This window comes from Corythoichthys intestinalis, chromosome 9, assembly GCF_030265065.1.
Source record: "Corythoichthys intestinalis isolate RoL2023-P3 chromosome 9, ASM3026506v1, whole genome shotgun sequence".
NCBI classification, from domain to species: domain Eukaryota; kingdom Metazoa; phylum Chordata; class Actinopteri; order Syngnathiformes; family Syngnathidae; genus Corythoichthys; species Corythoichthys intestinalis.
Genome location: NC_080403.1, coordinates 54170668 through 54196759, shown reverse-complemented (window position 1 = coordinate 54196759; position 26092 = coordinate 54170668). Strand labels below are relative to the sequence as shown.

Below are 26092 nucleotides of genomic sequence, written 5' to 3'. Positions count from 1 at the left end.
CATATACCAGGCGTTCCCAAACTATTCCACATCGGGCCGCTGTGGGTGCTGGATTTCTTTCCAACCAAAAAGGACGACACATGTGTACCAATCTGGTGTTTTACAAGTGTAATCAGTTGATTGTAGTCAGGTGCTGCTTGTTTTAGCAGAAACCTCATTGGTTAAACGGTCTGTGCTCGATCGGTAGGAACAAAAACCAGGACCCACAGGGTTATGTGAGGACCGGTTTGTGAACCACTGCCATATACAAATTAAATGCCACATACCCCAAAAATGCCATATACCAAAGCCATTTTGCCATATACAAATTAAATGCCACATACCCAAAAATGCCATATACCAAAAGCCATTGTTACATATACAAAAAAATGCCATATATCAAAAGCCATTGTGCCCTTTACCAATAAAATGCTACATACCAAAACAAATGCCATATTCCAAAAGCCATTTTGTCACATACCAAAAAATGCGATTTACCCAAAAGCCATTTTGCCATATACAAAAATGCCATATAGCAAAAGCCATTTTGCCATTTACCCCAAAAATGCCATATACCCAAAGCCATTTTGACATTTACCAAAAAATTGCCACATACCCCAAAAATACCATATACAAAAAGCCATTTTGCCATATACAAAAGAAAAATGCCATATGCCAAAAGCCATTGTGCCATATACAAAAAATGCCATACACCAAAACAAATGCAATATTCCAAAAGCCATTTTGCCACATACCAAAAAAAGGCCATTTACCAAAAGCCAATTTGTATTTACCCCAAAAAATGCCATATAGCAAAAGCCATTTTGCCATTTAAAAAAAAACGCCATATAGCAAAAGCCATTTTGCCATTTACCCAAAAAATGCCATCTACCAAAGCCATTTTGACATTTACCAAAAAATTGCCACATACCCAAAAAAATATCATATTCAAAAAGCCATTTTATCACATACAAAAAAGCCGTATACCAAAACCATTTAGCCACATACCAAAAAAATGCCATATACCAAAAGCCATTTTGCCATATACCCCAAAAAAAGGCCATATACCAAAACCCTTTGCCACATACGAAAACAATGCAATACACCAAAAGCCATTTTGCCACGTAAATGCGATATACCAAAAGCCATTTTGCTATGTACAAAAAAGCTATATACCAAAACCCATTTTGCCACATACCAAAAAATGCCATATACCAAAAGCCATTTTGTCATATAACCCCAAAAAAACCATATGTCAAAAGCCATTTTGACATTTACAAAAAAATGCCGCATACCCAAAAAATATATACAAAAAGCCATTTTGCCATATACAAAAAAGCCGTATACCAAAGCCATTTAGCCACATACCAAAAAATGCCATATACCAAAAGCCATTTTGCCATTTACCAAAATATGCTACATACCCAAAAAATACTATATACCAAAAGCCATTTTGCCATATACCCCGAAAAAGGCCATATACCAAAAAGCCATTTTGCCACATACGAAAACAATGCAATACACCAAAAGCCATTTTGCCACATTAATGCCATATACCAAAAGCCATTTTTCTATGTACAAAAAAGCCATATACTATAACCCATTTTGCCACATACCAAAAAATGGCATATACCAAAAGCCATTTTGCCATATACCCCCCAAAATGCCACATGTCAAAAGCCATTTTGCCACATACCAAAAAAAAAAAAAAAAAAAAAAAAAAAAAAAAAAAAAAGCCATATTCCAAAAGCCATTTTGCCACATACAAAAAAACGCTGTATACCAAAAGCCATTTTGCCATATACCAAAAAAATGCCACATACCCAAAACAAATGCCATATGCGAAAAGCCATTTTGCTATATACAAAAAAAATGTAACCAACCAAAATCCATTTTACCATATACCAAAAAAAATGCCATCGGCCAAAAGCCATTCTGCCATATACCAAATACCACTTTTCGTCCTCGGCCTTGCTGAAATATCTTGTCTTTGTAGTGTATTTGGTTGAATATAGGTTAAAAAGCACAGTTTTTCTTCAGATCTCGGATGGAAATAAAAAAGCCAAAATTTTTAGGTGCATGGGTGTTTTGAGTTAGTGCATGAATACATAGTGAATTAAACTCATATTCCAAAGGACTGCAAAATTATACAGCAGCAACATTTGGGAAAGCGCCAAAACACTTTGAATGTGCTTTGTATTGAATTTTCGGCAAACCTCTCCCTGATATGTAATGTGTGTTTGTAGTGTGTGTGTATATGCCAGACTGTCCAGTCTACACCAGACTCCCCTGACTGGAGAATTTGTGCTTGGAACGCATGTTTGCTGCTTCCCATGTGCCTGGTGTTATTGCTGACACACACTGCATGCACGTTCACAAGCATTTTTAAGTAGGTCATATAGCATGAAGTAGGGTATCGTTAGCGGAGGGATGCAGGGGGTGCGCACACAACAAAGATGTTGCCGCCACTCATGCAGAAAAGTGCTTTGTTGGGACTTGTGCGTGTGCTCAATTGTGTCATGTAGTTCACTTGTAATAGAGTTCATTTGTATTTCATCGTACGTTATTAAATTGCGCGTGGGTGAGAAATTCCAGGGCTGACAGTTTTTTTTTCCACCACTGTGGTGTATGTTTTCAAAATTTTTATTTAATTAAATGCTTGGAATCAGTCCAAGACAGCTCAAGGAAGAAGGAGGTACCGCATCTTTCTCACACTTTCAAGGTTTGGTAGTTTAAATTGCTTCTCTGCTTTGGCTTTTTGCCACATAGTAAACATATATTAGCGTAACTGAAGACTCAAGTGTGTGCATGGGAGTGCTGCGATTGACTGATGAATAGTCCAGGGAGAACATTTGATTTGGTGTGCCTCAGAGCTCCCTATTTGGTACTCTGTCATTCATTTACAGTACATAATGTAATTGTGAGAATGCCGGAAGCACGCAAGTTTGTATTTTTGTCGTATTTTTCTTGTGGTTCCCCCGCATACCCACTTTTTTGAATCCAAAACATTTCCATAAATTTCAATGGGACATTGGACATCTTATTGTCTTGACAAAAAAAGTCTAGTTTCTTGTAAAAAAAAATATAATTTCAGTCCGATATAAAGGCTTACTTTGACACAATTTTTCCTTTTTGGTGATAACAGTGTTCTCAACTCAAAGGTTGTCAGTTCAATTCCCTGCCTATGACCCCACATTATCTAACATTTTTTCCATATCATGTAACATTATTCAACATCATTCCAATGATTTTGTGACATTCTGTTAAAGCGATCCATGGATAGAAAGACTTGTGAGTATAAGTTATAGAAATTTTATATTAAAACCCCTCTTAATGTTTTTGTTTTAATAAAATTTGTAAAATTTTCATTCAAAAAATAAACTAGTAGCCCGCCATTGTTGATGTCAATAATTACTTACACAATGCTCATGGGTGCTGAAGCCTATAAAATCGGTTGCACCCAAGCGCCAGCAGAGGGTGGCAAAACTCCATGAAACACAATTAACAAGTGGGCACTCACTATACTGTCATTTAAATCTGTTTGAGTGGGGCATTTGTGCGTTAATTGCATCAAATATTTTAACGTGATTAATTTTAAAAAATTAATTACCGCCCGTTAACGCGATAATTTTGACAGCCCAAATATACTATATATACTATATATATATATATATATACTGTACATATGTATACACATATACTGTATACAAGACATGTTTTTTTCCCTTTTCCCAAAGTATAATAATAAAATTTTAAAAAATGCTTCATTAGGTGAGTCCACTTAAATCCGCTCAAGCTGCTCACTGACAAACAATGAGTTGCCACCGCAACTGTTTAACAAGTTAAACGATGATTGACGCATACGGCGCTTTGAAGTTCACTTCTCTGGCATGTTTAACATTAAATGTCTGTCAGTTATCGTTAACTTTAATAAGCAACTCCAGTGCACTCACTGCCTGACCAACAAAGAACAGGGTGATGGAGGGGGGAGGCTGAGTGAGACTACACAATCACGCAATCGGCTCGGGACAGCTCATTTATATTTTTTTTTAATTGAAAAAAAAAATCAGCAATGAACTGAGGGTGCGAAGTTTGAATCACGAAGTAGGGAGGGATCACTGTATTGTAATCTGATTACGTTCTTTCAGTAACGAGCAATCTAACGCATTCATTTTTCCAAACCAGTAATCTGATTAAAGTTGGTTTCCTTAGTGCTTGTGCGTTACTATTTTGTTATTGCCTCATATTGTATGTAGAATAAGGAATATTGTAGTCATATACGAAGACCATTTTGAACAGAAAATGTTAGAAAGGTTCCCACTACGTGTTTGTTTCCATGGTAACCACTCATAGTTACTTCCTTTTTTGGTCTCGCGTCACACATGTTTGGGACTGAAAAAGGAGTGAAGAATGCGGATGTTGATCTTTGTACGTCTATGAATATACCTTAGTATTTTTCCTTCATTCTGGAGGGTTCAAGCGATAGGTTGGAGCCGCTACATGCGCGGCCGTTTCGTAGCTTTGCCGTTGCAATGGCAGGTAGTCAGTTAGCATTGTTTATCATCATATTTGTGTTGCACATTTATGCCGTGAGTTGACATGTTCGTTTATCATCTTTGGAATGTGTTGTAAATCCGATTGAGTGTAAAGTGCTTAGTTGCCGCCACGATTTGTGGCCAAATTGACCGCGTGTGTTTACGGTGTACTTCCGGGTTGTGCGCACGCATTCGCGCCCGCACCCAGCTTTGTGTTTTTTGCACTGTGCAATTCATTTGTGGTTTGTTGATGATTGTGCAGTCAATTTGCATTGTTTTACATTGCCGTTTATGTACTGTTGAACCCTAACCCGAAGCTCAGAATTTTTGACATTAGGCTTAATTTTCGAGTTAGCGGGAGTTTAATTAGTCAGGGGAGTTGATTACAACAAATTCCACGCAGTTTGCCAGTTATTTGTTAGTTACAGGGCTCCGGAGGGGCTAATCTTGCGCGAGTCAATGGTGGTTGAAATCATCTCCATTGACTAATTAAACCCAACCTAACTCGAAGATTAAGCCTTACGTGAAAAAATCTGATCTTCCCTTTTAAATTCAATTATCGGAAAGTCAATTACATGCGATGACATTTTTCTGTTGTCATTCTTATGTTGAGGCAGCAAAAGGAGAAGAATTGGTAAAAAGTAGCCGATAAATTACTTTTAAAGTAACTTAGTTACCTTGATAATAAAGTAATCACTAAAGTAACCAGATTACTTTTTCGAGGCGTGATCAGTAATCAGTAATTAAATTGTAAATAAGTAATCTGTGACAACACTGGAGGTGTCATCTCTCCCATTTCATGTCAGGTTTTTTCATAGCTTTATTGGCACGACTCCATTTTGTGACTAACTCGAAAATTCCCTTGGCGAAAAGACTAAATATTTGACGTCTACCCCTGTCAATAGCAGCCAATGAGTTAAAATGTCACAATCACCATCCGCAGGTCATACCCTAGCCTTTCCTGTCCTCCCTTTTGGACATGTATTGCCATGATTGGCAGATAATGAGTTTAAATGCCGTCCTGACTCTGGCCTTCCGTACCCTGGTCTTTCCTGCCCTCCCTTTTGTTGTATATCACAGTTGTATATCATTTCTCAAACACACGTAATGTAATATGCCCTGTATGTTAAAAATGTCAAATAGTTGTATTTTTTTTCAAAGAACAGATTATCCTCAGATTACAAGCATGCTCTGTCATACCCTAGTCATTCCTGTCCTCCTTCTTGGATGTTTATCACCGTCAGTGGCAGCCAATGAGTTAACCAGTGACCTGGTCACTATGTCGCCAAATAAGTTCTGCGTATTAATGACAAGCACTTTTCAAAAAAACATCTTACTGGAATTCGTCCAAAAACATGCTAGCAGAATATCAAATGTCATGTTCATTTCTCAATGCACCGTGAACAGATTTCCCTAAACGTTAGTTTGTGCGTGTTCGCAGAGCCAAATCGAAAAACGGAGGCCGTTCGCTGCGAGAAAAGCTGGACAAAATCGGCCTCAACTTGCCCGCGGGGAGAAGGAAGGCGGCCAACGTCACTCTACTAACCTCGCTGGTGGAAGGTGAGATGCGTCACTGCGCCTCCGCGTCGTTCTCGTCCACTGTAATTACTCGCTGGTTGGAATGCTGCTACAATAAAGCGAGAATGTGGGAACGGCGTAAGCGTCTGAACACCGTGCCCGGAACGCCACTCATTGTTGAAATTCTCAGCAATTGAATGACAACATGGCAACTCTGAGCCTTGAAAACGACTAAGAACTGTTTCATGTAACAATACAGACAAGCATACAGTGAATGAGTTATCATTGGTTTATCATTTGAAGTTGTCCAATCCATTTGAAGTGGGAGGGTGGCAGGAAATGCAGGGGCGGAGATCTGTTTTCAAAGTTGGGGGGAAGGCAATAAACAGTAAAATTTTAGAGAATAATTGTTGGGGGGTGGACAATGATAAAAGTTTGAGCTATACAGCATCTTTTACTGCAGTTTGTCGCCTTAACATTTAAACAGGGAAATTAGTATCTTTCTTAGCACAATCTGAGTCCAGATTTCGAACCAAATGATTGAAATCAAGTGAACATTTAATGAATCTAAGTCAATTAATCAATTTCTCGTTATCAGATAACTCCCCTTTTAATTGTATCATATTACGCTATTCTTTCTCACTCTCTTTAAACCTCTCTTGCAGTGTTATGATAATAAGAAAGAATAGTTATTTAATTATATTGTGTTAGTACTCATTATACCTGTATTGGAGACAAAAGCCATCAATACCTAATACGGGTAGTCCCCGGGTTACGAACGAGTTCCATTCCTAAGCTGGCGACGTAACACGTATTTACACGTAACTCAGAAGAACCCTTTAAGTACCCCTAAATACCCCCTAAATACCTTAATAACTATACAAAAACAAGTACAGTGGGCCATTGTTTTTCGCAGTTAATTGGGAACCATTACCCTCTACAATAAGTTAAAAAACGTGAACTAGTGCCACCCCCCCAAAAAATAATGTTTGTTCTGAGACACCCAATTTGGCCAAATTTCAAAATTGTCCCATATGCATGTGTGATACATCATTGGAAAGCTTAAAATCTCAATTTTCTGGGGGAAGAAAATTTTTGAAAAGGAGGGCATTTAAAAAAAAACAAACAAATTAAACAGCAAAACCCTAACTGAAGGTGAGAACATTAGAGAGCATAATTAAAGACGCCATGATTTTAGCAAGATATTAACGCGTACTTACCTCTTTTCGATCAGAAAACTCCATGTAGCATGTATTACAGAGTGTCAAGACACAGCTGTGAATGGCCACAGGACCACGGATTTTTTGCGGACTTTACGGGTGAAACATGGTAATTTAACAAGGGTCGCGATGCAGAAATCGCAGACATGGAGTGGCAACAGTAAATATGACATAACTCATTTCACATTGCTGAATCCAGCTGCTCCCTGTTAAGACCAACATAAGCTAAGTTTTTTTTGGAACTAATGTTTGTTTAATGCATTCGTAATTTTGTTTTAGTATGTCTAGCTGTTTTCTGTGGGACTATGTGTTTGAACCATATTTTAAGAGCATTGTGTAGAAAAAAAAAACAAACAAAAAAAACATAGCATTTTATAGCATTTAAGCTAGTGGAATTTTGCTATCTAAATTAGCCAATTGTTCTTTTGTTGTACTAAGATCCTCATTTATTTATTGTTTTAATACCGTTTGAGGCTCAGCTCAGGTTTTTAATTTTTATGTTCCTTATGCAATTACTCGATTAGTCGAACTAACTAGTTCATCAATTAATCGAATAAAATAACTGATAGATACAGCCCTAAAGTCTACAGCTCCAAAAATACTTATTGGGTATCAAATTATTGGGGGGGGCAGCTTAGTTGGGAGGGGGACATGTCCCACCCATCCATCCGGGATATCCGTGCTTGAGCGAATGAACATTCGTTGATGAAATCATTCACAATGATTTTACAATCAGTGGCTCGTGGGCCGGGTGGGCAGACGGGGGTGGGGTTGCTGGTTTCTCCCGTCTTGCCATCCCTGAAGGCCGGTTGATGGGTGCGCCGGTGGCCCGGGGGACCACCCTGGATCCCGGGAGGGGTGGGGGGACGATGGCTCCATTGCTGGGCTGCGGGAGGAGGGATGGGCTGCAGTGAACCCCCCACCCACCCCCAGGCTGGCTGGGTGGGGGCCGTGGCCGTGGGTTGGTGCGTGGGTGGCGTCTCCGCTCATCTGCGTGACTGTTGCGCGCCTGGTGAGGCTCGCATGCGGTTGGATGTGATGGGCCACACTCGGGTGGGGGGTCCCGGTGCCGGGATTGGCGATTGGGTGGCGTAGGGTCGGTCGCCAACGGGCTTACACTCACAAGGGATTCACATGGATACTCTGTTCTAGATCAGAGAGCTGATTTGTGTACACTCTACCCCTTTCAATCACTTAGCTTATAGACTCCCCCACCCACATCCCCCTCTTTTCCTGGTCAACAGGCCCCCCACATGGTGTCAACCAGAAATACATCTAGCTGAGGATAGCGCCAACATATTAGTAGTTAGTGTAGACGTTCAATATATTTCTTGTTGTAGTTTGTGTTTCTTTTCTTTCTTCTCTTGTGTTTCTTTTCATCTGTTGCGCCATAACCCCTTCCTGTTCGCTGATTTGTCATAATAAACGAGGTATGTTGAATGATCACAATGGGAGTATGTCGGGCTCTCAATGTGAAACATTAAAACTGTTCAGACCATCCTTGCACTTAGACTTCCATTCTTCATGTCAAACAGCTGTACAGGACAGGTTAATAAAAAAAAAAAAAAAAAAAAAAGAATCTTTCACAAAATGTACTCTCCGATATGGACATCTCAGAAAGTTGCGTTTTCCACCTGTTACCGTTGTTGTGTAAACGGCCCCTAACTCAACAATTAATTCCTATATTTTGGGCGGGAAAAAGACACCCCCTAAAAATTTTACATTCCTCCAAATGTCTTTAAATGAAATGATTATTTGAAGGATTGAATCAAAATATAACAATGTTACATGAACACAAAAGTTATATGAGAGACATGAGTTTACAGACAACCGCCGTGGTTCCCAAATATCTTGCGTGACCACGTCTGCCTTGTCAGCAGACACACAATCCAATTGATTCAGCTTTGATCATATGCCTCAAGTCCTCCATCCTATCCAAACCGATCTTTTTACCTCTCTGTAGTAAATATAGGCCAGTCGTATTTTCGCCCCGCAGCCGTCACGATCACAAGAACTGTTGGCTTGTCTTCCCGCTTCCTCACTTTGATTCAAAAGTCTGATGACCGCGCGTCGAGAATGTCCGCGGGGCCGCTGTTATTTCCAGACGTCTCGACTTTGAATCCGCCCTTGTTATCTGCCGCGCGACTCGCCAGCAGGCCCGGCCGACCTTAAAGTTTTGACGGAACAGCTCCGAGGAAATAGTCGGCGTGCACCTCGTGCGCCTCAAAGAGGCGCTTTCTCACGCTGATGTTGTTCCCCCCCAGGCGAAGCTGTTCATTTAGCCCGTGACTTCGGTTACGTGTGCGAGACGGAGTTTCCTGCCAAGGCCATCGCGGAGTACCTGGGCCGGCCGCACGTGGAACGCAACGAGGTTAATTCTCGCAAGAATATGCTTCTGGCTGCCAAGTGAGTTGGGCATTATTTTATGAAATATTTCAGGGGTCTAAGATTGAGCCCTGTGGGACGCCTTTGACTAACTCTCATTGGTTTAACTCATTTACTGCCAACCCAGGTCATTATTTGTTGTGGTAGTTAGTAACATATAGCTTGCATAGCTTGAGACACATCCTAAACTACGGTGAGGAGAGTAAGAGTGCCGAGCAGTACATCTCACATAACTGACACGACCCCAAACACTGCTCCGATGCAAGCTGATTTACTCCATGTACAATATGAGAGTGTCACGCATTGTGAACATATGACAGAAACTACAGTGAGGAGCAGATGTATTTGCCCCCATTGCGATTTTGCATGTTCACCCACTTAGAAAATAAGTAGAGGCTTGAAATTTCAATCATAGATGCAAGAGACATAATCTGAAAAAAAATATCCAGAAATCACATTGCATGATTTTAAAAATAATTTATGTGTGATTTACTGGGGTTCATAAGTTTTGTACCCCTGAGAATCAGCAATAATTATGACACTCAAAAAATGGTCAGACTACCTTAAAAAAAGTCCACCTTTACCAGGGGTGAAAGTGGGCCAGAACGGTCAGGAACGCAGTTCCGGTATAAGATTCAGGGCCGGAATGCTGTTCCGGTACATGGTGCTTTGATTCCAAAAATATGACGGCAACTGTCAAAACGCTATGTAAAAAAAAAAAAGAAATGCTAAGCTTCCACACATGCATTTCATCTCCAAGAATTAAACAATCTATCAACATCAGATTTACATACACAAGTGTTAACAAGCATAATAAAGTGCTTGTGTAGCGTTATCTGTTTCCACCGATATTTATTATTGATTTTATTCCACGGACGGCATGGAGGTTTCCCCAGCAGTTGTAGTTATCTGAGTCTGACGATGATGAGTCACGTCACTGCGAATGCAGGCAGCAAAGCAAAACGCCTGGACTCATTTATCCGTTCAATTGGCTGACATACTGACATGTGATCAGCACAGATAGTTAGCTCTGTTTGGTTCAAATGTGCATGTTTTCTGGAACAGGAAAAAAAAAAAGTTTGTTGAATGGATGCGACAAAAAAGGGCAATGCAACAGAAAATGGGTGAAATCTTTGAGAGCAAGGAAAGAGTTGAGGAGGCTTACTTATCATATTTACCGTAATTTCCCGAACGCACACTTTTCCCCCCCAAAATCAACTTGTAAAATCATGGTGCGCATTATAAACGGGTACATGGATGGAGAAAGAAAGTACCCATACTTCACAGTGGGTATGAGGTGCTTTTCAGCATGTGCATCTTTCGTGGCACGCCAGACCCACTTAGAGTGTTTGTTACCAAAAAGCTCAATCTTGGTCTCACACAAAAATACACACGGTCCCAGGCTTCAACTGGGACCGTGTGCTTTGGTCAGATGAGACAAAGATTGAGCTTTTTGGCAACAAACACTCTCAGTGGGTCTGGCGTGCCACGAAAGATGCGCATGCTGAAAAGCACCTCATACCCACTGTGAAGTATGGGGGTGGGTCAGTGATGCTGTGGGGCTGTTTCGCTTCCAAAGGCCCTGGGAACCTTGTTAAGGTGCATGGCATCATGAATGCTTTGAAATACCAGGACATTTTAAATCAAAATCTCTTGCCCTCTGCCCCAAAGCTGAAGATGGGTCGTCACTGGGTCTTTCAGCAAGACAATGACCCTAAACATATGGCCAAATCTACACAGAAATGGTTCACCAGACACAAAATCAAGCTCCTCCCATGGCCGTCTCAGTCCCCAGACCTTGTTTTGTTGGCAAAAGGGGGTTATACAAAGTATTAACACCAGGGGTGCTAATAATTGTGACACACATTATTTGATGTCAAATATATTTTTCTTTATGTGGGATTTTTTCCCCACTGAATGAATGCACTTATATTAAAGGTTGGATTTTTCTCTTTTTTTCATTAAAGTCCCATATTATTTGAATTTTAAAAAATTATTAGAAGCTAAAAAACACATCTTTTTCAGGGGTGCCAATAATTATGGAGGGCACTGTATGTGAAAACCCGGTGAAGAACTGACATCTGTAATTGCAAACAAAGGGTTCTGCACGAAATATTAGCACTGATTTTTTTAGGGGTACAAATATTTATGAACCCCAGTAAATTACAAATAAATTATTGAAAAATCATACAATGTCAGTTCCGGATTTATTTATTTATTTTAGATTATGTCTCTATAAGTCAAAATGCATCTATGATTGAAATTTCAGTCTTCTACCTATTTTCTCAGTGGGTGAACTCGCAAAATCACAAGGGGTGCAAAGACTTCTGCTCCTCACTGTGTATCGCATTTTTGTCTCGTTGTTGTATCATCAGACGGACACTGGCATTCGTCTTGTTATGTTCTAGTCTTCCAAGCAACGTTTTTAGCTCGTCATCGTCGTGAAAAAATTGTTCGTCGCCGAAATATTACAACAACTAAAACAACACTGTTTTCACTAAATGGTGCTTTTCAAGTAAAAACAAAATAATAATTTTGCAGGCAAATCTGCAAGGAGTTCACAGACCTACTGACACAGGACCGCTCGCCGCTGGGAAATTCGCGTCCGGCGCCCATCCTGGAACCGGGCATCCAGGGCTGCCTGACCCATTTCAGCCTGATCAGCCACGGGTTCGGTTCGCCGGCCATCTGCGCCGCCATGACCTCGCTGCAGAACTACCTGAACGAGGCTCTCAAACACGTGGACAAGATGTACCTGAGCTCCGACGCGCAGGGAGGCGCCGACGGCGGGAGCAAAGCTGCCGACAAACTGGACAAGCACAGGAAATGAGACCGGCCCCCCTCACCGCTGACCCCCACACTTCTTGTGAACTTCGAAATCCCCCCTGCCTTCCCACCGTCACTTACAAACTAGTATTTTCGCGTGAGGCTGCGTTCAAAATCACTCCCTATTCAGTATATAGTCAACTCTTACAGACGTTTAAAACGTCAACACTTCTTCATTCCGCGGGAGTCTTCACGATGATGTCAACTGAAGATGTTAAATTCTTTTTTTTAAGACTTGAAATACCAGGAAACATATTTGAGTAAACTTGTTGTTTTAAAAAGTTAAAGCTGAAGGAAGCACGCTAGTCACGAAGGTAGATTTGCCTGCTAATTACACTACTTGGGAAAACACATTCATCTTCATGCTTTAACATGCTAAATTTCATTTTCATGTCACGTTTTAATCTGATAAGTTTTAACATGACAAGTTTCACTTTTAAACGTGATGAATTTCACATTTTAAAGGGACAAGTTTCATGTTTTAAGTTTTGAACTTTCAATTTTTAAAGGGAACCACGGATAAAAAGACTTGTAGTTCTTCAAAGATAAACGTTACTATGAGTTAAAATAATTTGATATTAAAACCCCACTTGATGTTTTCGTTTATATACAATTTTTAAAATTAGTTTAACTTGCCGGGCTTTCATAGTATGACTAGCGACATAAACATGTCATCAGTTCAGTCCTTTCAATTTAAACCCGAGAGGAACATTAATAAGTAGGACAGCTCTGTCCATATTTCGCAAAATAAACAGGAAAGACGGGATGAGACGAGACGAGAGTATGACGAAACCGGTGTTCTTCCAAAATGTGCTACACCGGCGAAACGTCCTACAAGAGGCGAATTCGACACCTAAAATACTACCGTGCGCTTTTAGCTTGTTTTGTTGAGATGCATATGGGCAGAACATACTAAAGATGCTGTAAGAAAATACTCAAACATAGTAATGTCAAATAAGGGTGGTTTAAATACGCTACGTGACTAATGTGGTAAACAGATCAAGAATCTGCTTTAAAGTGCATGTGACACGAAAAAGCGTGTTTATTTCATAATACATGCGGTATTTTATGCGCCTGAATGATATGGACCGCTTGGATGTGTGTGGAAGCGATCGCTATATTTATTTAGTTTTTTGAATCCCGCGCCATGAAAATGAGTGACTTCCGGCTTCGGTCTTGCATTGAGGAGGAGGGCGCTGGGACGTGTACGGGTGAAGGCATCCTCTTCACTAAACAGTGGTACTGTTTTGTATGAGGACTAAGGAGTCAGCTGATTTTGCGGATTAATACGTTTATTTTTCGCATCACGCCGGCCAAACGGCTGCAGAAAAATCTTGCTTTATGAGGGAGAGGCGTGTGCGCCTTTTTGGAGTTTCAAAAGGTTCCCATTCACCGTGGATATTGGCCAAAACAAGCCCTTCTACTGTGGGAACATTGGACTTACGAGGAAGTGAGTAAACATCGTGTTTTGTATTATATTTGTATTAAATACGAATACAGCGATTACAAAGTAAACACTACAAACTATATTTAAATAAAGGACTACTTACGTTTGATCATTGATAGGCATATAAAAAGCTCTCCTCGTGCACATTAGCTGCACGTTAGCTGCACAAAAACTGCAGCCGCCCTCCTCCGGGGAACCAACTGTAAATTGCTCTCTTTGTCAATCCGCGAAGACAATCGACAACCCAGTCGTCATGTCAAATAATCCGGGCTAGTTATGTGTGATTTTCCGCTTCGAAGACTTTGAAACATCACTCGGTTCGGGTTAGCATGTCAGCTAGCTGTCACGCCTCTTGGTTTGTTTACATTCTCCGAAGCCGGGGAAGGGAAATGTCATATGTCCGATTTAGGTGTCATAAAATATCATTCGGGAGGTGTGACAGTAAAGGTGAAGTCGACAATTTTGACCATTATGGAGTAATTTTGCCATGTCGTCCTGAATAAGTGCATTTTTATTATTTCATATTCTATTTAGCACAAGACTGTTATTTGTCATGACCATGCCATTTATTTAGCAATTGGAGAAAATACTTGGATAAAAAGAATATCCTGTAAAAATATTGAAGAGACAGAAACAATGACATTTTGCAGCTCTCTGGGCCGTCAAAATTAATTAAATAAGGGTCTCCAGTGGAAACGTCTCTCGTGCGACATACCAACGCATAGATCATGGGACAAAACCTGAAAGAGAAACGCAACTGAAAAGAAAGTGTGGCTGGCTTGACCACGGAATTAGAAAACACGGCGAACTTCAGACAGCAATAACATAGGAATTGTGTTAAAGGGTTTATTGAACACACAAGAAAAGCACACAGAAAGGGTCTGGGACAGTAGGTCGGGATCAATAAAAAAAAAACAACCTGAGGCAAAACCATGGTGAGAGGCAGACAAATGTAAAAACAAGGCAATAATGCCACTAGCAACGAAGGGATATACAAAGTGTCAAATGGCAGTAAATCAATATCTTTGGCAAGCCGCTTAGGATCGGTTTAAAGTAGGGCTGTCAAACGATTAAAATTTTTAATCGAGTTAATTACAGCTTAAAAATTAATTAATCGTAATTAATCGCAATTCAAACCATCTATAAAATATGCCATATTTTTCTGTAAATTATTGTTGGAATGGAAAGATAAGACACAAGATGGATATATACATTCAACATACGCTACATAAGTACTGTATTTGTTTATTGTAACAATAAATCAATAAGATGGCATTAACATTATTAACATTCTGTTAAAGCGATCCATGGATAGAAATACTTGTAGTTCTTAAAAGATAAATGTTAGTACAAGTTATAGAAATTTTATATTGAAACCCCTCTTACTGTTTTCGTTTTAATAAAATTTGTAAAATTTTCAATCAAAAAATAAACTAGTAGCCAGCCATTGTTGATGTCAATAATTACATAATGCTCATGGGTGCTTAAGCCCATAAAATCAGTCACACCCAAGCGCCAGCAGAGGGCGAAAAAAACTCCAAAAAACACAAGTAACAAGTTGGCATTGCACTGTGCTGTCATTTTAATCTGTTTGAGCGAGGCATGTGTGTTAATTGCGTCAAATATTTTAACGTGATTAATTAAAAAAAAAAAACGCCCGTTAACACGATAATTTTGACAGATCTAGTTTAAAGACACTGCTGATGAGCTGGAATCCAGGTATGACATCGGGAACTCATCCCACAGCTCTTCAACAAAACAATCTGACCAGCAGCAGAATGTGACAAAATCATGTCAGTCGTCATAATAGCTTCGCTTGCTAGCTAGCACAGCTATTCTCCCAGTTCAGGCCAACTACAGCATCACCCTGAGCGTCCATTGCACACATAAAACGCCCTCCGTAGGTCAAAACATGTATTAAATATTTTAGATTTTTAAATGAATTGCAATAATTCATGCACTTCTAATAACACTTTAGTAAAAAAGAACAACTTTGGCTTACTAGAGCCTACAAGTCTTTAAGTCCGAGGCTCCCTTTAAAGTAGTTTCAATGTAACCTTTCACATTTTAACGTTTTACCACATCAAGTTTCACATTATAACAAAATTAGTTTCATATTTTAAAGTGATACGTTTTAACAATCCGAGTTACATGTTAACGTGACGAGTTTCACGCTTCAAAATGATGAGTTTCGCATTTTACGCGATACGCTTTAATGTAACACGTGTCACATTTTAAATTGATTTCTCACACTTTAACGCGGTTATTTTCACATATTCACATCATAAGTTTCAATGTTAAATCATGATAAATTAAACTTCAGATCACTAGCTTAGCTCATGTTGCGTTTTATCTCACAAAGTTACTCTTAAATTCCGTCATGCTAGTTCAGGGTTGCCCTGAACATGAAAACAACTCATAACGTGAGCTATTTATAGCATTTGAATTGGACTTTTAACTCCATCAAAATCTTTATATAGTGATTAGGGAACGAGTGAACCGTTCCGAAACCAGCCTGCGTTTAAGCAGATAAGCGCTTGTTGTTTTGTTTTTCTCCCCCCATCGAGAGGACATCATTTCAAAATGAGTTGCTGTGAGCTCCCCTTCCTTCTTCCTTCCTCCTCCTCCTCAGTGGCGTCTGGAGGCAAATCCTCTGATTTCCTGTGTCTCGACGGACTCGCAAAAGGACTACTTTTTTTGGTTGTTTTTATGGGAACGAGACGCCAATTCCCCTCGGTTATTATTACTCGTGCTTTGTTTTGTGCTGTCTGAATGGGTCACACAACAGAAGCCTCCGTTTTGACCGTCTTAAAGGAGACATTTTATGTACCGTATTTTCCGGATTATAAATCGCTCTGGAGTAAGTAAGTGGAATTTGTCAAAAAAAAGCATCAGACAAAGGAGAAAATATAGATAAGTCGAATTTTTAGTAACTCAAACGCAGTCATTAGGATTGCTTCAGCCGCAAAATAGCAGTTCAAATGTAGTGAATACTTGCCAAAAACATGGCATTGCCGCCATGTTTCGCAGGGTAATGAATAACAGTTGTGCTGCTAGTGCTAACGTACGTACAGTTTTTTCTAATACTCGGCTCAACGTGTTAGCTTAAATCAGTGCTTCTCAATTATTTTCTGTTACGCCCCCCAATAGGAAGACGTAAACGTTCCGCGCCCCCCACCCAACTCTCTGCCGCTACTGTAAATATACCGTAGTATCATTTGTCTATAAAATTCTTATTATTATAATATGAGTACACTTCTGGATAACATTGTGCCCTTTTTTAATATTAAAGAAAAAAAAGTGTTAAAAAAAAAGAACACATCCATACTGTAAAAATAGACTCAAGGTAAGTTTTTTGACCGTTTGATACTGAAAAAAATAAAATAAAATAATCATAGAGTCAAATTGATTAGCAACATTAACTCAAGAGGACAATATGCCAAACCATTAGACTGAAAAAACAAAAATTAATAGAAATAAAACGACTGTCATTGGACAGAGAGTTTTTATTTTTGCTGGAGGCAGTATCAGCTCCTTTGCTGTGGTGTTGGGTTATTTTGCATTATGTGATGCTGACAGTGCTTGCTGGTTTTCTGATGTAACACTGACAAAGCGGGATGATTGTTGGCAATATTCGGCACCTTTTAGCTAAAAAAAAAAAATCCTACTGTCCCCTGCGAACATTTTTAAACGAAGTAAACAGACTGGTCTTTCCTCGTCTCCCACCGTACTAAAAGTCAAAAGCCAAATGCTACATACGCTTCGTCATACTTCTTTGTCTTAGCTTTTCATATCTCCAGTGCTCTTTGCTGTGTGCTTTTGTTTGGTTCAAAATACTGCGCACATGCTGAAAATGAGAGCACCACTGCCACCCTCTCAGCAGATGTGCAATTACACTTTATTCTAGTTCAGCAAAAAAATATGTTCCCCCAGCATCCCCCTTGGCCCACCCCCTATTTGAGAAGTACTGGCTTAAGTTATCTTACATTAGCTCCTGGCTTTGGTTACTAGCTTCCCGGGACCAATTTGTTGTTCAACTAGCCTCCAAAACGTTCAATGTGTAACCAGTGTGTCAACTCCGCCATGCGTTCCGCTCCCACCTCTAACTAGGCTGGGACGCGAACCTGGGCGCCACGACGCTTCCACTCGGCAGGTAGGGACGCTAACCACTGCGCTATAAAATTCAAGCCAACAGCACAGCCGCCATCGTCCCTACATGAAGGAATCGGCAGGGAGGTTTCCACGCTCCACAATGGACCTGCATTTACCCGTTACACATGTATCTTCCGTTCTCAGTTCAGGTGACGTATGTTTCTTGACGAACCTGCAGAGACGATTTTAGACTGTTCAGATTTATGTAGCTACGCTATGTAGTTTAAACTCCGCTTGTCAAAAACAGGACATATACAACTCCAGCCTACTTATATTTCAATTAAAATAAACAACGTTCGCAATACTTAGCTCACTGCAGTCATGTTAGCTTAAATTAACTTACATTAACTCCTGGCTTTGGTTACTAGCTTCCAATAAATAAGTTGTAGTTCAGCTAGCCCCAAAACATTCAGTGTATCTTCCGTTCCCAGTTAAGGCGACGTGTCTTTCTTCAAGTAGCTGCAGAGACGATATTACACTGTTCAGATTTATGTAGCTACGTTATGTAGCTTAAACGCCACCTGTCAAAAACAGGACGGACACAACCGCAGTCTGCTTATATTTCCATTCAAAATAAAATAACTTTCGCGATACTTAGCTCACAGCAGTCGCGTTAGCTTAAATTATCTTAAATTAGCTCCCGGCTTCAGTTAGTAGCTTCCAGTGACCAAGTTGTTTTTCAGTTAGCCTCCAAAATGTTCATGTATCTTCTGTTCTCAGTTCAGGCGATGTATCTTTCTTCAAGTAGCTGGAGAGAAGAATTTATACGGTCCAGATTTTTGTCGCTGAAACTCTGCTTGTCAAAACCAGGATACATTCCACTCCAGCCTGCTTTTATTTCCATTCAAAATAAACAACGTTTGCAATACTCAGCTCACCACAGTAACGTTAGCATAGCTTAGCTTAGTTGTCTTAGCTCCCAGCTTAGGTTACGAGCTTCCAGTGACCAAGTTGTTGTTCAGCTACACTCCAAAATATTCCCTGTATCTTTTGCTCTCCGTTCAGGCATCGTATGTTTCTTCACGTAGATGGAGAGATGAGTTTAGACATTTCAGATTTACCTCGCTACGTAATGTAACTTAAACTCCGCTTGTCACAAACAGAACGAATACAACTCTAGTCTGCTTATTTTTTCCCATTCAAAATAAACAACGTTCGCAGTACTCAGCTCACTGCAGTCACATTAGCTTAACTTAGCTCAGTTTTCATACGTGGCTTCCCATTCTCCACCTAAGGTTACTAGCTTCGGTTACTACCTTCAAGTGACAAAGTTGTCGTTCAGCTAGCCTCCAAAACATTCCGTGTATCTTCCATTCTCAGTTTAGGCGACCTATCTTTCTTCACGTAGCTGCATAGACGATTTTAGATTGTTCAGATTTATGTAGCTACGTTATATAGCTTAAACCCCGCTTGTCAAAAACAGTCGGATGAAATACAACTCCAGTCTGCCTATTTTTTTTCCCCATTCAAAATTAAAAACGTTCGCAATTCTCAGCTCACCGAAGGCCTGTTAGCTTAGCTTAGCTTAGCTTAGTTGTCATAGCTTCTCATTCTCCACATTAGCTCCGGGCTTTGGTTGCTAGCTTCCAGTGACCAAATTTTCGTTCAGCTACCCACCAAAACGTTCCGTGTAGCTTCCGTTCTCAGTTCAGGTGAAGCATCTTTCTTCACGTAGCTGCAGAGACGATTTTAGACTGTTCAAATTTTTGTAGCTACGTTACGTAGCTTAAACTCTACTTGTCAAAAAAAGTCAGGACAAGTACAACTCCAGCCTGCTTATTTTTTTTCCCCATTCAAAATTAACAACGTTCGCAATACTCAACTCACCACAGTCGTGTTAGCTTAGCTTCGCTTAGTTGTCATAGCTAGACATTCTTCATCATGAAAACATACATACAGTATCCTTTGCAGTTGTTATTATACTGGTTTGGTTAGATGTAAATGTAGTCAAAACTGATAGGCTAGGTTCATACCACAGGTCTCAATGTAAAAATCAGATTTTTTAAAAAATCATATCTGGTCTTTTTGCATGCCCGTTCAGACTACCATTTTTAATCGTGGCCCGAAAAGTGTCATCACAAAATCGTAGAGAATAAAGTGACCTGCATACGCAGATGTAGAAAAATACGTCACAAGAAAGAATAATTAACTAAATAATTAACATGGATGCCTGTGACATCGCTGTCCATGGATTTATGTTGAAACTCTTGAGCTATGGAATTAGCCGAATGCTAGCACAGGCCTCTAGGAATAGCAGGATGTCGTCTTGTGGAGCATTGGTACCTCTAGTTCAACGTGCTAATTCACCACTTGCTAAGCAATACGAATTAACGTCATTAGCAGTCGCCAGAATTCCGATTTGGGAGACTTGAGAGTTCAGACAGCAGCTACATTCTGGAAAAATGTGGCCCAGATTGGATTTAAAATCCCGTGTAAAAGTGACCTGGATCGGATTTGAAATGGTCAACGTCTACCCAACTTGTCCCGTTCAGAGCGTCAAGTTGATGCTTCACTCGAGTCGGAAAAACACAAATAAAATCGGATTTGTGCATTCAGATGAAGCAAGCGTAAGAGTTTCTTGACTTCATAATCACAAGGCAAGAACGCCCTCTCTCAGTGGGTTGTGGAAAATGTTTACTCCATAATCTACCAGTATAACAAAATTATTTATTTTAACATTTTATATATTGCGATTGAGTATAAGTCGCAGGCTCAGCCACAGTATGAAAAAGATTTATGATTATGAGAGATAGATTATGATGTGATTTATAGTCCGGAAAAATGGTATGTTTTCACGTAAATGGTGTTCCGCAGGGCTCAGTCTTAGAGCCCCTGCCAAATGTCCATTTTCCTAATATGTCACCTTTAAAATGTGTTTATTTGTTACCACATTATGTGTTCATCCTTTTAGTATTTAAAAAAATATATTGATACGTTTACTCCTGTATGTGTGTATGTTGTGTGCATGTGGAAAAATTGTAAATATTTCTTTCTAATTAGACCCCAAATCCCAATATAGAATTTTATCCCCAAGTTTTTCCTCAGATGTAAATATTTTTTAATTTATGTTGTAATTTAACGGGCTATTTTTTTGTAAATAATGGTTACTTTTTGTTTTGTTTTTTTCGGTGTGTGGTTTTTATGACGACGTGTTTTATAACAAACGGGTTAGTTTTCTATCGAGTAGAGAGTTAGTGAGCGAGCATGTTATTTTTTGTGTGTTTGTTTTGGAAATTATGTAAAAAACTGCAGAAAAATAAACACAATTCAAGCTCGAGTGTGACTCACATGTTTTTTTTTCCAAGCTTTTTTTTTTTTTTTTTTTAATTGGAATGGATTCGTCACATCTTGAATGAGTTGCTATGAATAATCAGCGACGTTATGAACGGCGAGCCATGTGACCCCAGCTGACAATCAAAAACATGTTTATGTTAGATTTGTCGATTATCTTATGGCTTTTCCTGGCCTCATTTTACGAGCTTTCCTCCAGTTTTACGACCTTTGACCCCGGGGAAAACGACCCGCTTTATTTGCTAACAAAAACTGCTCATTACTCGCGTCGGCGTGTGTGAACGTAGCATTTCAGTAGTTTTTTGTTAGGCAGCTATTATGAGCCTCTCCCTTTAGAACCGGTTTGACCAGAAGTGTCGGCGTCTGAGCGGTTGACTGCCTGTGTCGTGATAGTGGTTGTCAGGAAGAAGACGGAGGTATCGGCGAAAGCGAGGGTGGAGAAAGGCCTTTGATGACCGGTTGAGCTCAACAAATCACTCATTGGACGGCGTGCCAGTTAATTCTGAAGGTGATTGAGTGGACCTGTCAGCAGGTCATTGAATGACAAGTGAGACCAACAATTTGGCTATGGGAAGCACTTGCTCAAAGTGTTTATTTGATGATGTTAATGGAAAAATTGACTAAGCCTAACCACAGACTGTACTGTCAGGCTACGTCTACACTAGGACGGATAATTTTCTCCAGGGTATTTTGCTGACTATTTTTATACCTGTCCGCACTACATTAAAGGTGCACTTAAAGTGCGTACAACAGGATAAAAATAGTCTTAAATAGTAGAAATGTCTCGATCCGATATTTGGGTCGGATCGGACGCCGATATGGGCAAAAAAATGCGCATCGGTATCGGATCGGCCAACACGGAAAAATTCCGATCCAGACTTCCGATCCAGTTTTATTATAAAGTCCCGTCCGGGTTTTCCAGCGCACCGATTTACACAATCCATTCCAGTTTTTGCTTCGGTTTCCCTAAAATCCGGTCAGCATTTTACGGCACACCTTCAACACACCACATTTACATTACCGTCTCCCAATTTACCGAGAGACTTTATCGGTAAAAATGTCAGCTGTGTGGGATTATTTCACCTTAAAGGACGACAAAGACGAAGAGGCAGAGTGCAACAAATGCCACAGTAAAGTCAAGCGCGGTGGTAAAGCTGAAAGAAGTTTTAATACAACCAACCTAATCAAGCATGTAGCGAAATACCACCACAAACAATATGAGGAGTATGTTAAGAAAACCGAAGACAAAAAGAAAGGTCCTTCGCAACTAACACTGCCAGAAACTTTTGCTATGCGTGACAAACTGGCACTCGACAGTCCCAAAGCCCAGGGAATAACAAGACTCATTGCCGAAGAATTCATTCTGGATGACGAGCCATTATCTCTCGTGAGTAAAGACGCACCATCCAACACTTAGAACCACGGTACAACATGCCCATCCGTCATTACATCCTTGAGCGATTCGGCCGTGGAAGATTCGAGAACGATTCACAAACATCCAAATTCCGATTATTGAAATATGTCAAGTATAGCGGAACTAATACACAGTGCGGTCTTCGGGACGCAATGAGAAGCGGACCGTATTGCGTCCCGAGAGTAAACATCATGCTTGTCTTAGACCCGGGTAATGCCAATGCTCGACTCACGGCTTTAGCTCAACTCATGCCGCTGGATAAAAAACACAAGAATACCTGACTGCTGCTGACAGCCGCTACAAACTACGTCAACATCGTTTTACTGTAGATAATAGATATCATATGTATATAGAACTAGATGCAAGGTGACAGACTCGACGGCGTTAGCAACATTGAAGTATGGAAAACTAGTTGCGTTAGTAAACAGCCGCCATCTTAAAGCAGGAGACTTCCCTTGTAGGCTGTTGTAGTGAACCTTCCAAGCGAACCTAATTAACTTTTTATCTAAAATACTCCTAAACAGGCAAAATCATGACTTGAATCTATCTTCAAAACAGTTTTAAAACTTTCACATGTCGAAAGTAGACAGAAGGGAAATTACGGAATAACGGCAGCAATTTGAACAACTTTAACAGTTGATTCGCAAAATTAAATGAATTGAATGTAGTTTAAAGCTGCTGATACAGAATGGGGACTTGAGTATTTTATTTACTGTTTTAAAATGTTAACTTGATACTGAAATAGTCGTTTATTTAAACCTGAGAGGCTTTTTATACAATTATTGCAACTAATGCACGAAACATTAAAAGCATCTAATAGCTTGGGGGGTTTGTGGGATTTTCCACTGAGGTTGTTTGTGTGTTTTGCTTTTTTAAGACAGTTTACAATATTATTTGCACGTTTTACTGACTATGCCATTTCTGGCTGTTATTTAGAATGTATTGTGTTTGTCACTGAATAAACAGGTCAGTTTCTTGTTACCAACCGTTGTGTGTTATTCAAACTCACCTAATTCAGCTGGCTAGTTGTTATCAAGACTACTAAAACGTTTTTCAACATGAGTCTGACAACTAAGTAAGGAGGCTAAATAACTTTAAACTTTAACACATGCTCAGGTAGGCCGGTATCGGCCAGTATCGGTATCGGATCAGAAGTGCAAAACAATATCGGTATCGGATCGGAAGTACAAAAACCTGGATCGGGACATCCCTATTAAATAGCATTATTTTGTGAATTAGAATCATATTTTGAGACGATTCGACTATATACAACAATTTGGCAAAGCGCAGATGACGAGAAATTAGTATTATAATCCGTCCTTTAGCCACGCCTACCATTACAGGGCTCTAGTTGATAATTATTAAATAGTTATTAAATATTTGCTTTTACCAATGAAGACTCATGATAAAGTATTGATTGCTATAATAGGATGTTCCATGATTGGTTGCAGTAAAAGACATTTTTGGAATTGATAACTATAGACATGTTTAGCTCTTGATATTACTGCCTTGTCATTCTGACCGGTTTAAACCGGTCTAGGTCCCACAGGTCAATTTCAATACATTTAAAGAATCATATTGTTGCATTTTATTATTTACCAAATGCTATTGCTTCATGAAATGTATTTGATGAGATAGTTATTAAGTTGTTATTATATATTTGCTTTGATCAATTGCTGCCCGCAATGAAAAAGATGCTTTTGCTTATTGCTCTCCGCAATGAAGAAATGCTTTTTCTTATTATTATTGTTCACAAAGAAAGAATGTTTTGTCTTGCCTGGTCAAGGTCAGAGAGAGAGACCTTTGCTTTGCTGAAATGTGCTGACACATATGTATATAATTTCACCTACATGCACACAAATAGCCAAACAAAGACGGCACCACTTCGGAACCATTATGCAGTCAATTGGGGGGTTAGAGGGACGTCATCACTCGAAATTAATATCTCAAGCTCCCCAATTTACTGCAAAATAGACCCAAATTTGTTTGCGCTACGTTGGTGCTAGCCTTGGTAGGACACCCTTCTGTTTTTGAGAGAGTTGGTACGCTCCATTAGCTGCGGGAGCTAAGCTAAGAAAAAGCTACGAGTGACGTCCCCACTCGAAATTAAAATCTCAATAAAAGCATAATACTGTATCTACAGAACCGTTGCAGCACAAACGATTAACATCATTTTTATATAAATTTGCGTCTGATGGAGAGGCGGGGGGGCGCAACTTTACGGAGGCCCGTAGAGATGGTCACAAAGCACATATAGGAATATACAAAGTGTTGTCTTTTTATTTATTTATTTATTTTTTAAACTTCTGGGTCATCGTCTTTGCAATCGGTCGTGCCGTGAGCCATTTGCTGTCGTGTTGTGGCAATTGGGGTTCGTGCTTTTGCCAATTTGCGATCGCGCTTTAGGAATTGGGGATCATGTTGTGGCAGTTTGCATTCGTGCTTTTTTTTCTTTTGCAAAGCATTTGCAATTGGGGTTCGTGCTTTTTCTATTTGCAAAGTGTTTGGACTTTGCATTTCGCCTGACACCTCTCGGCCACTTGTACTTGTGCGCTATACAATACAACACCCTTTACCAACAAATTAGCTGCACTGTACTATAAGCCGCAGGATTAAAAATGAAAGAAAAAAATAGTGGTTTACAGTGGCGCCACCAGGGGGTGGCCAGGGGTGGCCGTGGCCACCCCTATAAATTGGTTGGCCACCCCACTGGCCACCCCGCTTGTTAGATTGTTGTAGCATCAGTTATGCATTTCATCCCAAATGAATGCATTTATTTTGTTTTGTTAAATGTAGGGCTGTCAAATTAATCGCGTTGACGGGCGGTATTTTTTTTTTTATTTAATTAATCACTTGAAAATATTTATCGCAATTAACGCATTCGCGGTACGACTCATTCACGCATTGCCACAAACAGCCTACAATTGCGCTGTTTTACTTATATACAGAGATAAGAGGCAGAGTGGAGTAGATACAAGCATTCATTGGGGCCGTTCTTTTAATTGGCAAAAGCTTTGTCATCTCTCCCACAGCAACTATAAATATTGTGGGAAGCGATGTGGGGAAGAATGACAGGAGTTGATCTTTTTCTTAACACCATGTAGTGTACCCAACGCAGAGAAGATATTGCATTTGCAGCCCCCACACACAGTTATGGTTGCACCACTTCCCATCATGTATTCGGGCAGAACAGTTAAGTCGCTACAGTATCATTTACTGAAAGCTCAACAAATACACAAGATGGCAATATTTAGTCATAATATACAAACTCACGTTTATCCTTTAAGAATGAGAAGTCTTTCGATCCGTTGATCCCGTTCACAGA

At 39.9% G+C, this 26092-nt stretch overlaps 1 protein-coding gene across 4 annotated transcripts in view; it reads left to right on the top strand.

Annotated features, from left to right (window-relative positions):
• The window catches only part of tfap2c (transcription factor AP-2 gamma (activating enhancer binding protein 2 gamma)), a 42126-nt gene extending 21338 nt beyond the window's left edge, over nucleotides 1-20788 (top strand). For all 4 annotated transcript variants that reach the window (XM_057845630.1, XM_057845628.1, XM_057845629.1 and 1 more), the window contains 3 exons: nucleotides 5956-6074; nucleotides 9517-9658; nucleotides 12179-20788. In XM_057845630.1, coding sequence (XP_057701613.1) covers nucleotides 5956-6074; nucleotides 9517-9658; nucleotides 12179-12467 — 550 coding nt within the window. In that variant the 3' untranslated portion in view covers nucleotides 12468-20788. The remainder of the gene's footprint in view (nucleotides 1-5955; nucleotides 6075-9516; nucleotides 9659-12178) is intronic.
• Nucleotides 20789-26092: the final 5304 nt, after the last annotated feature.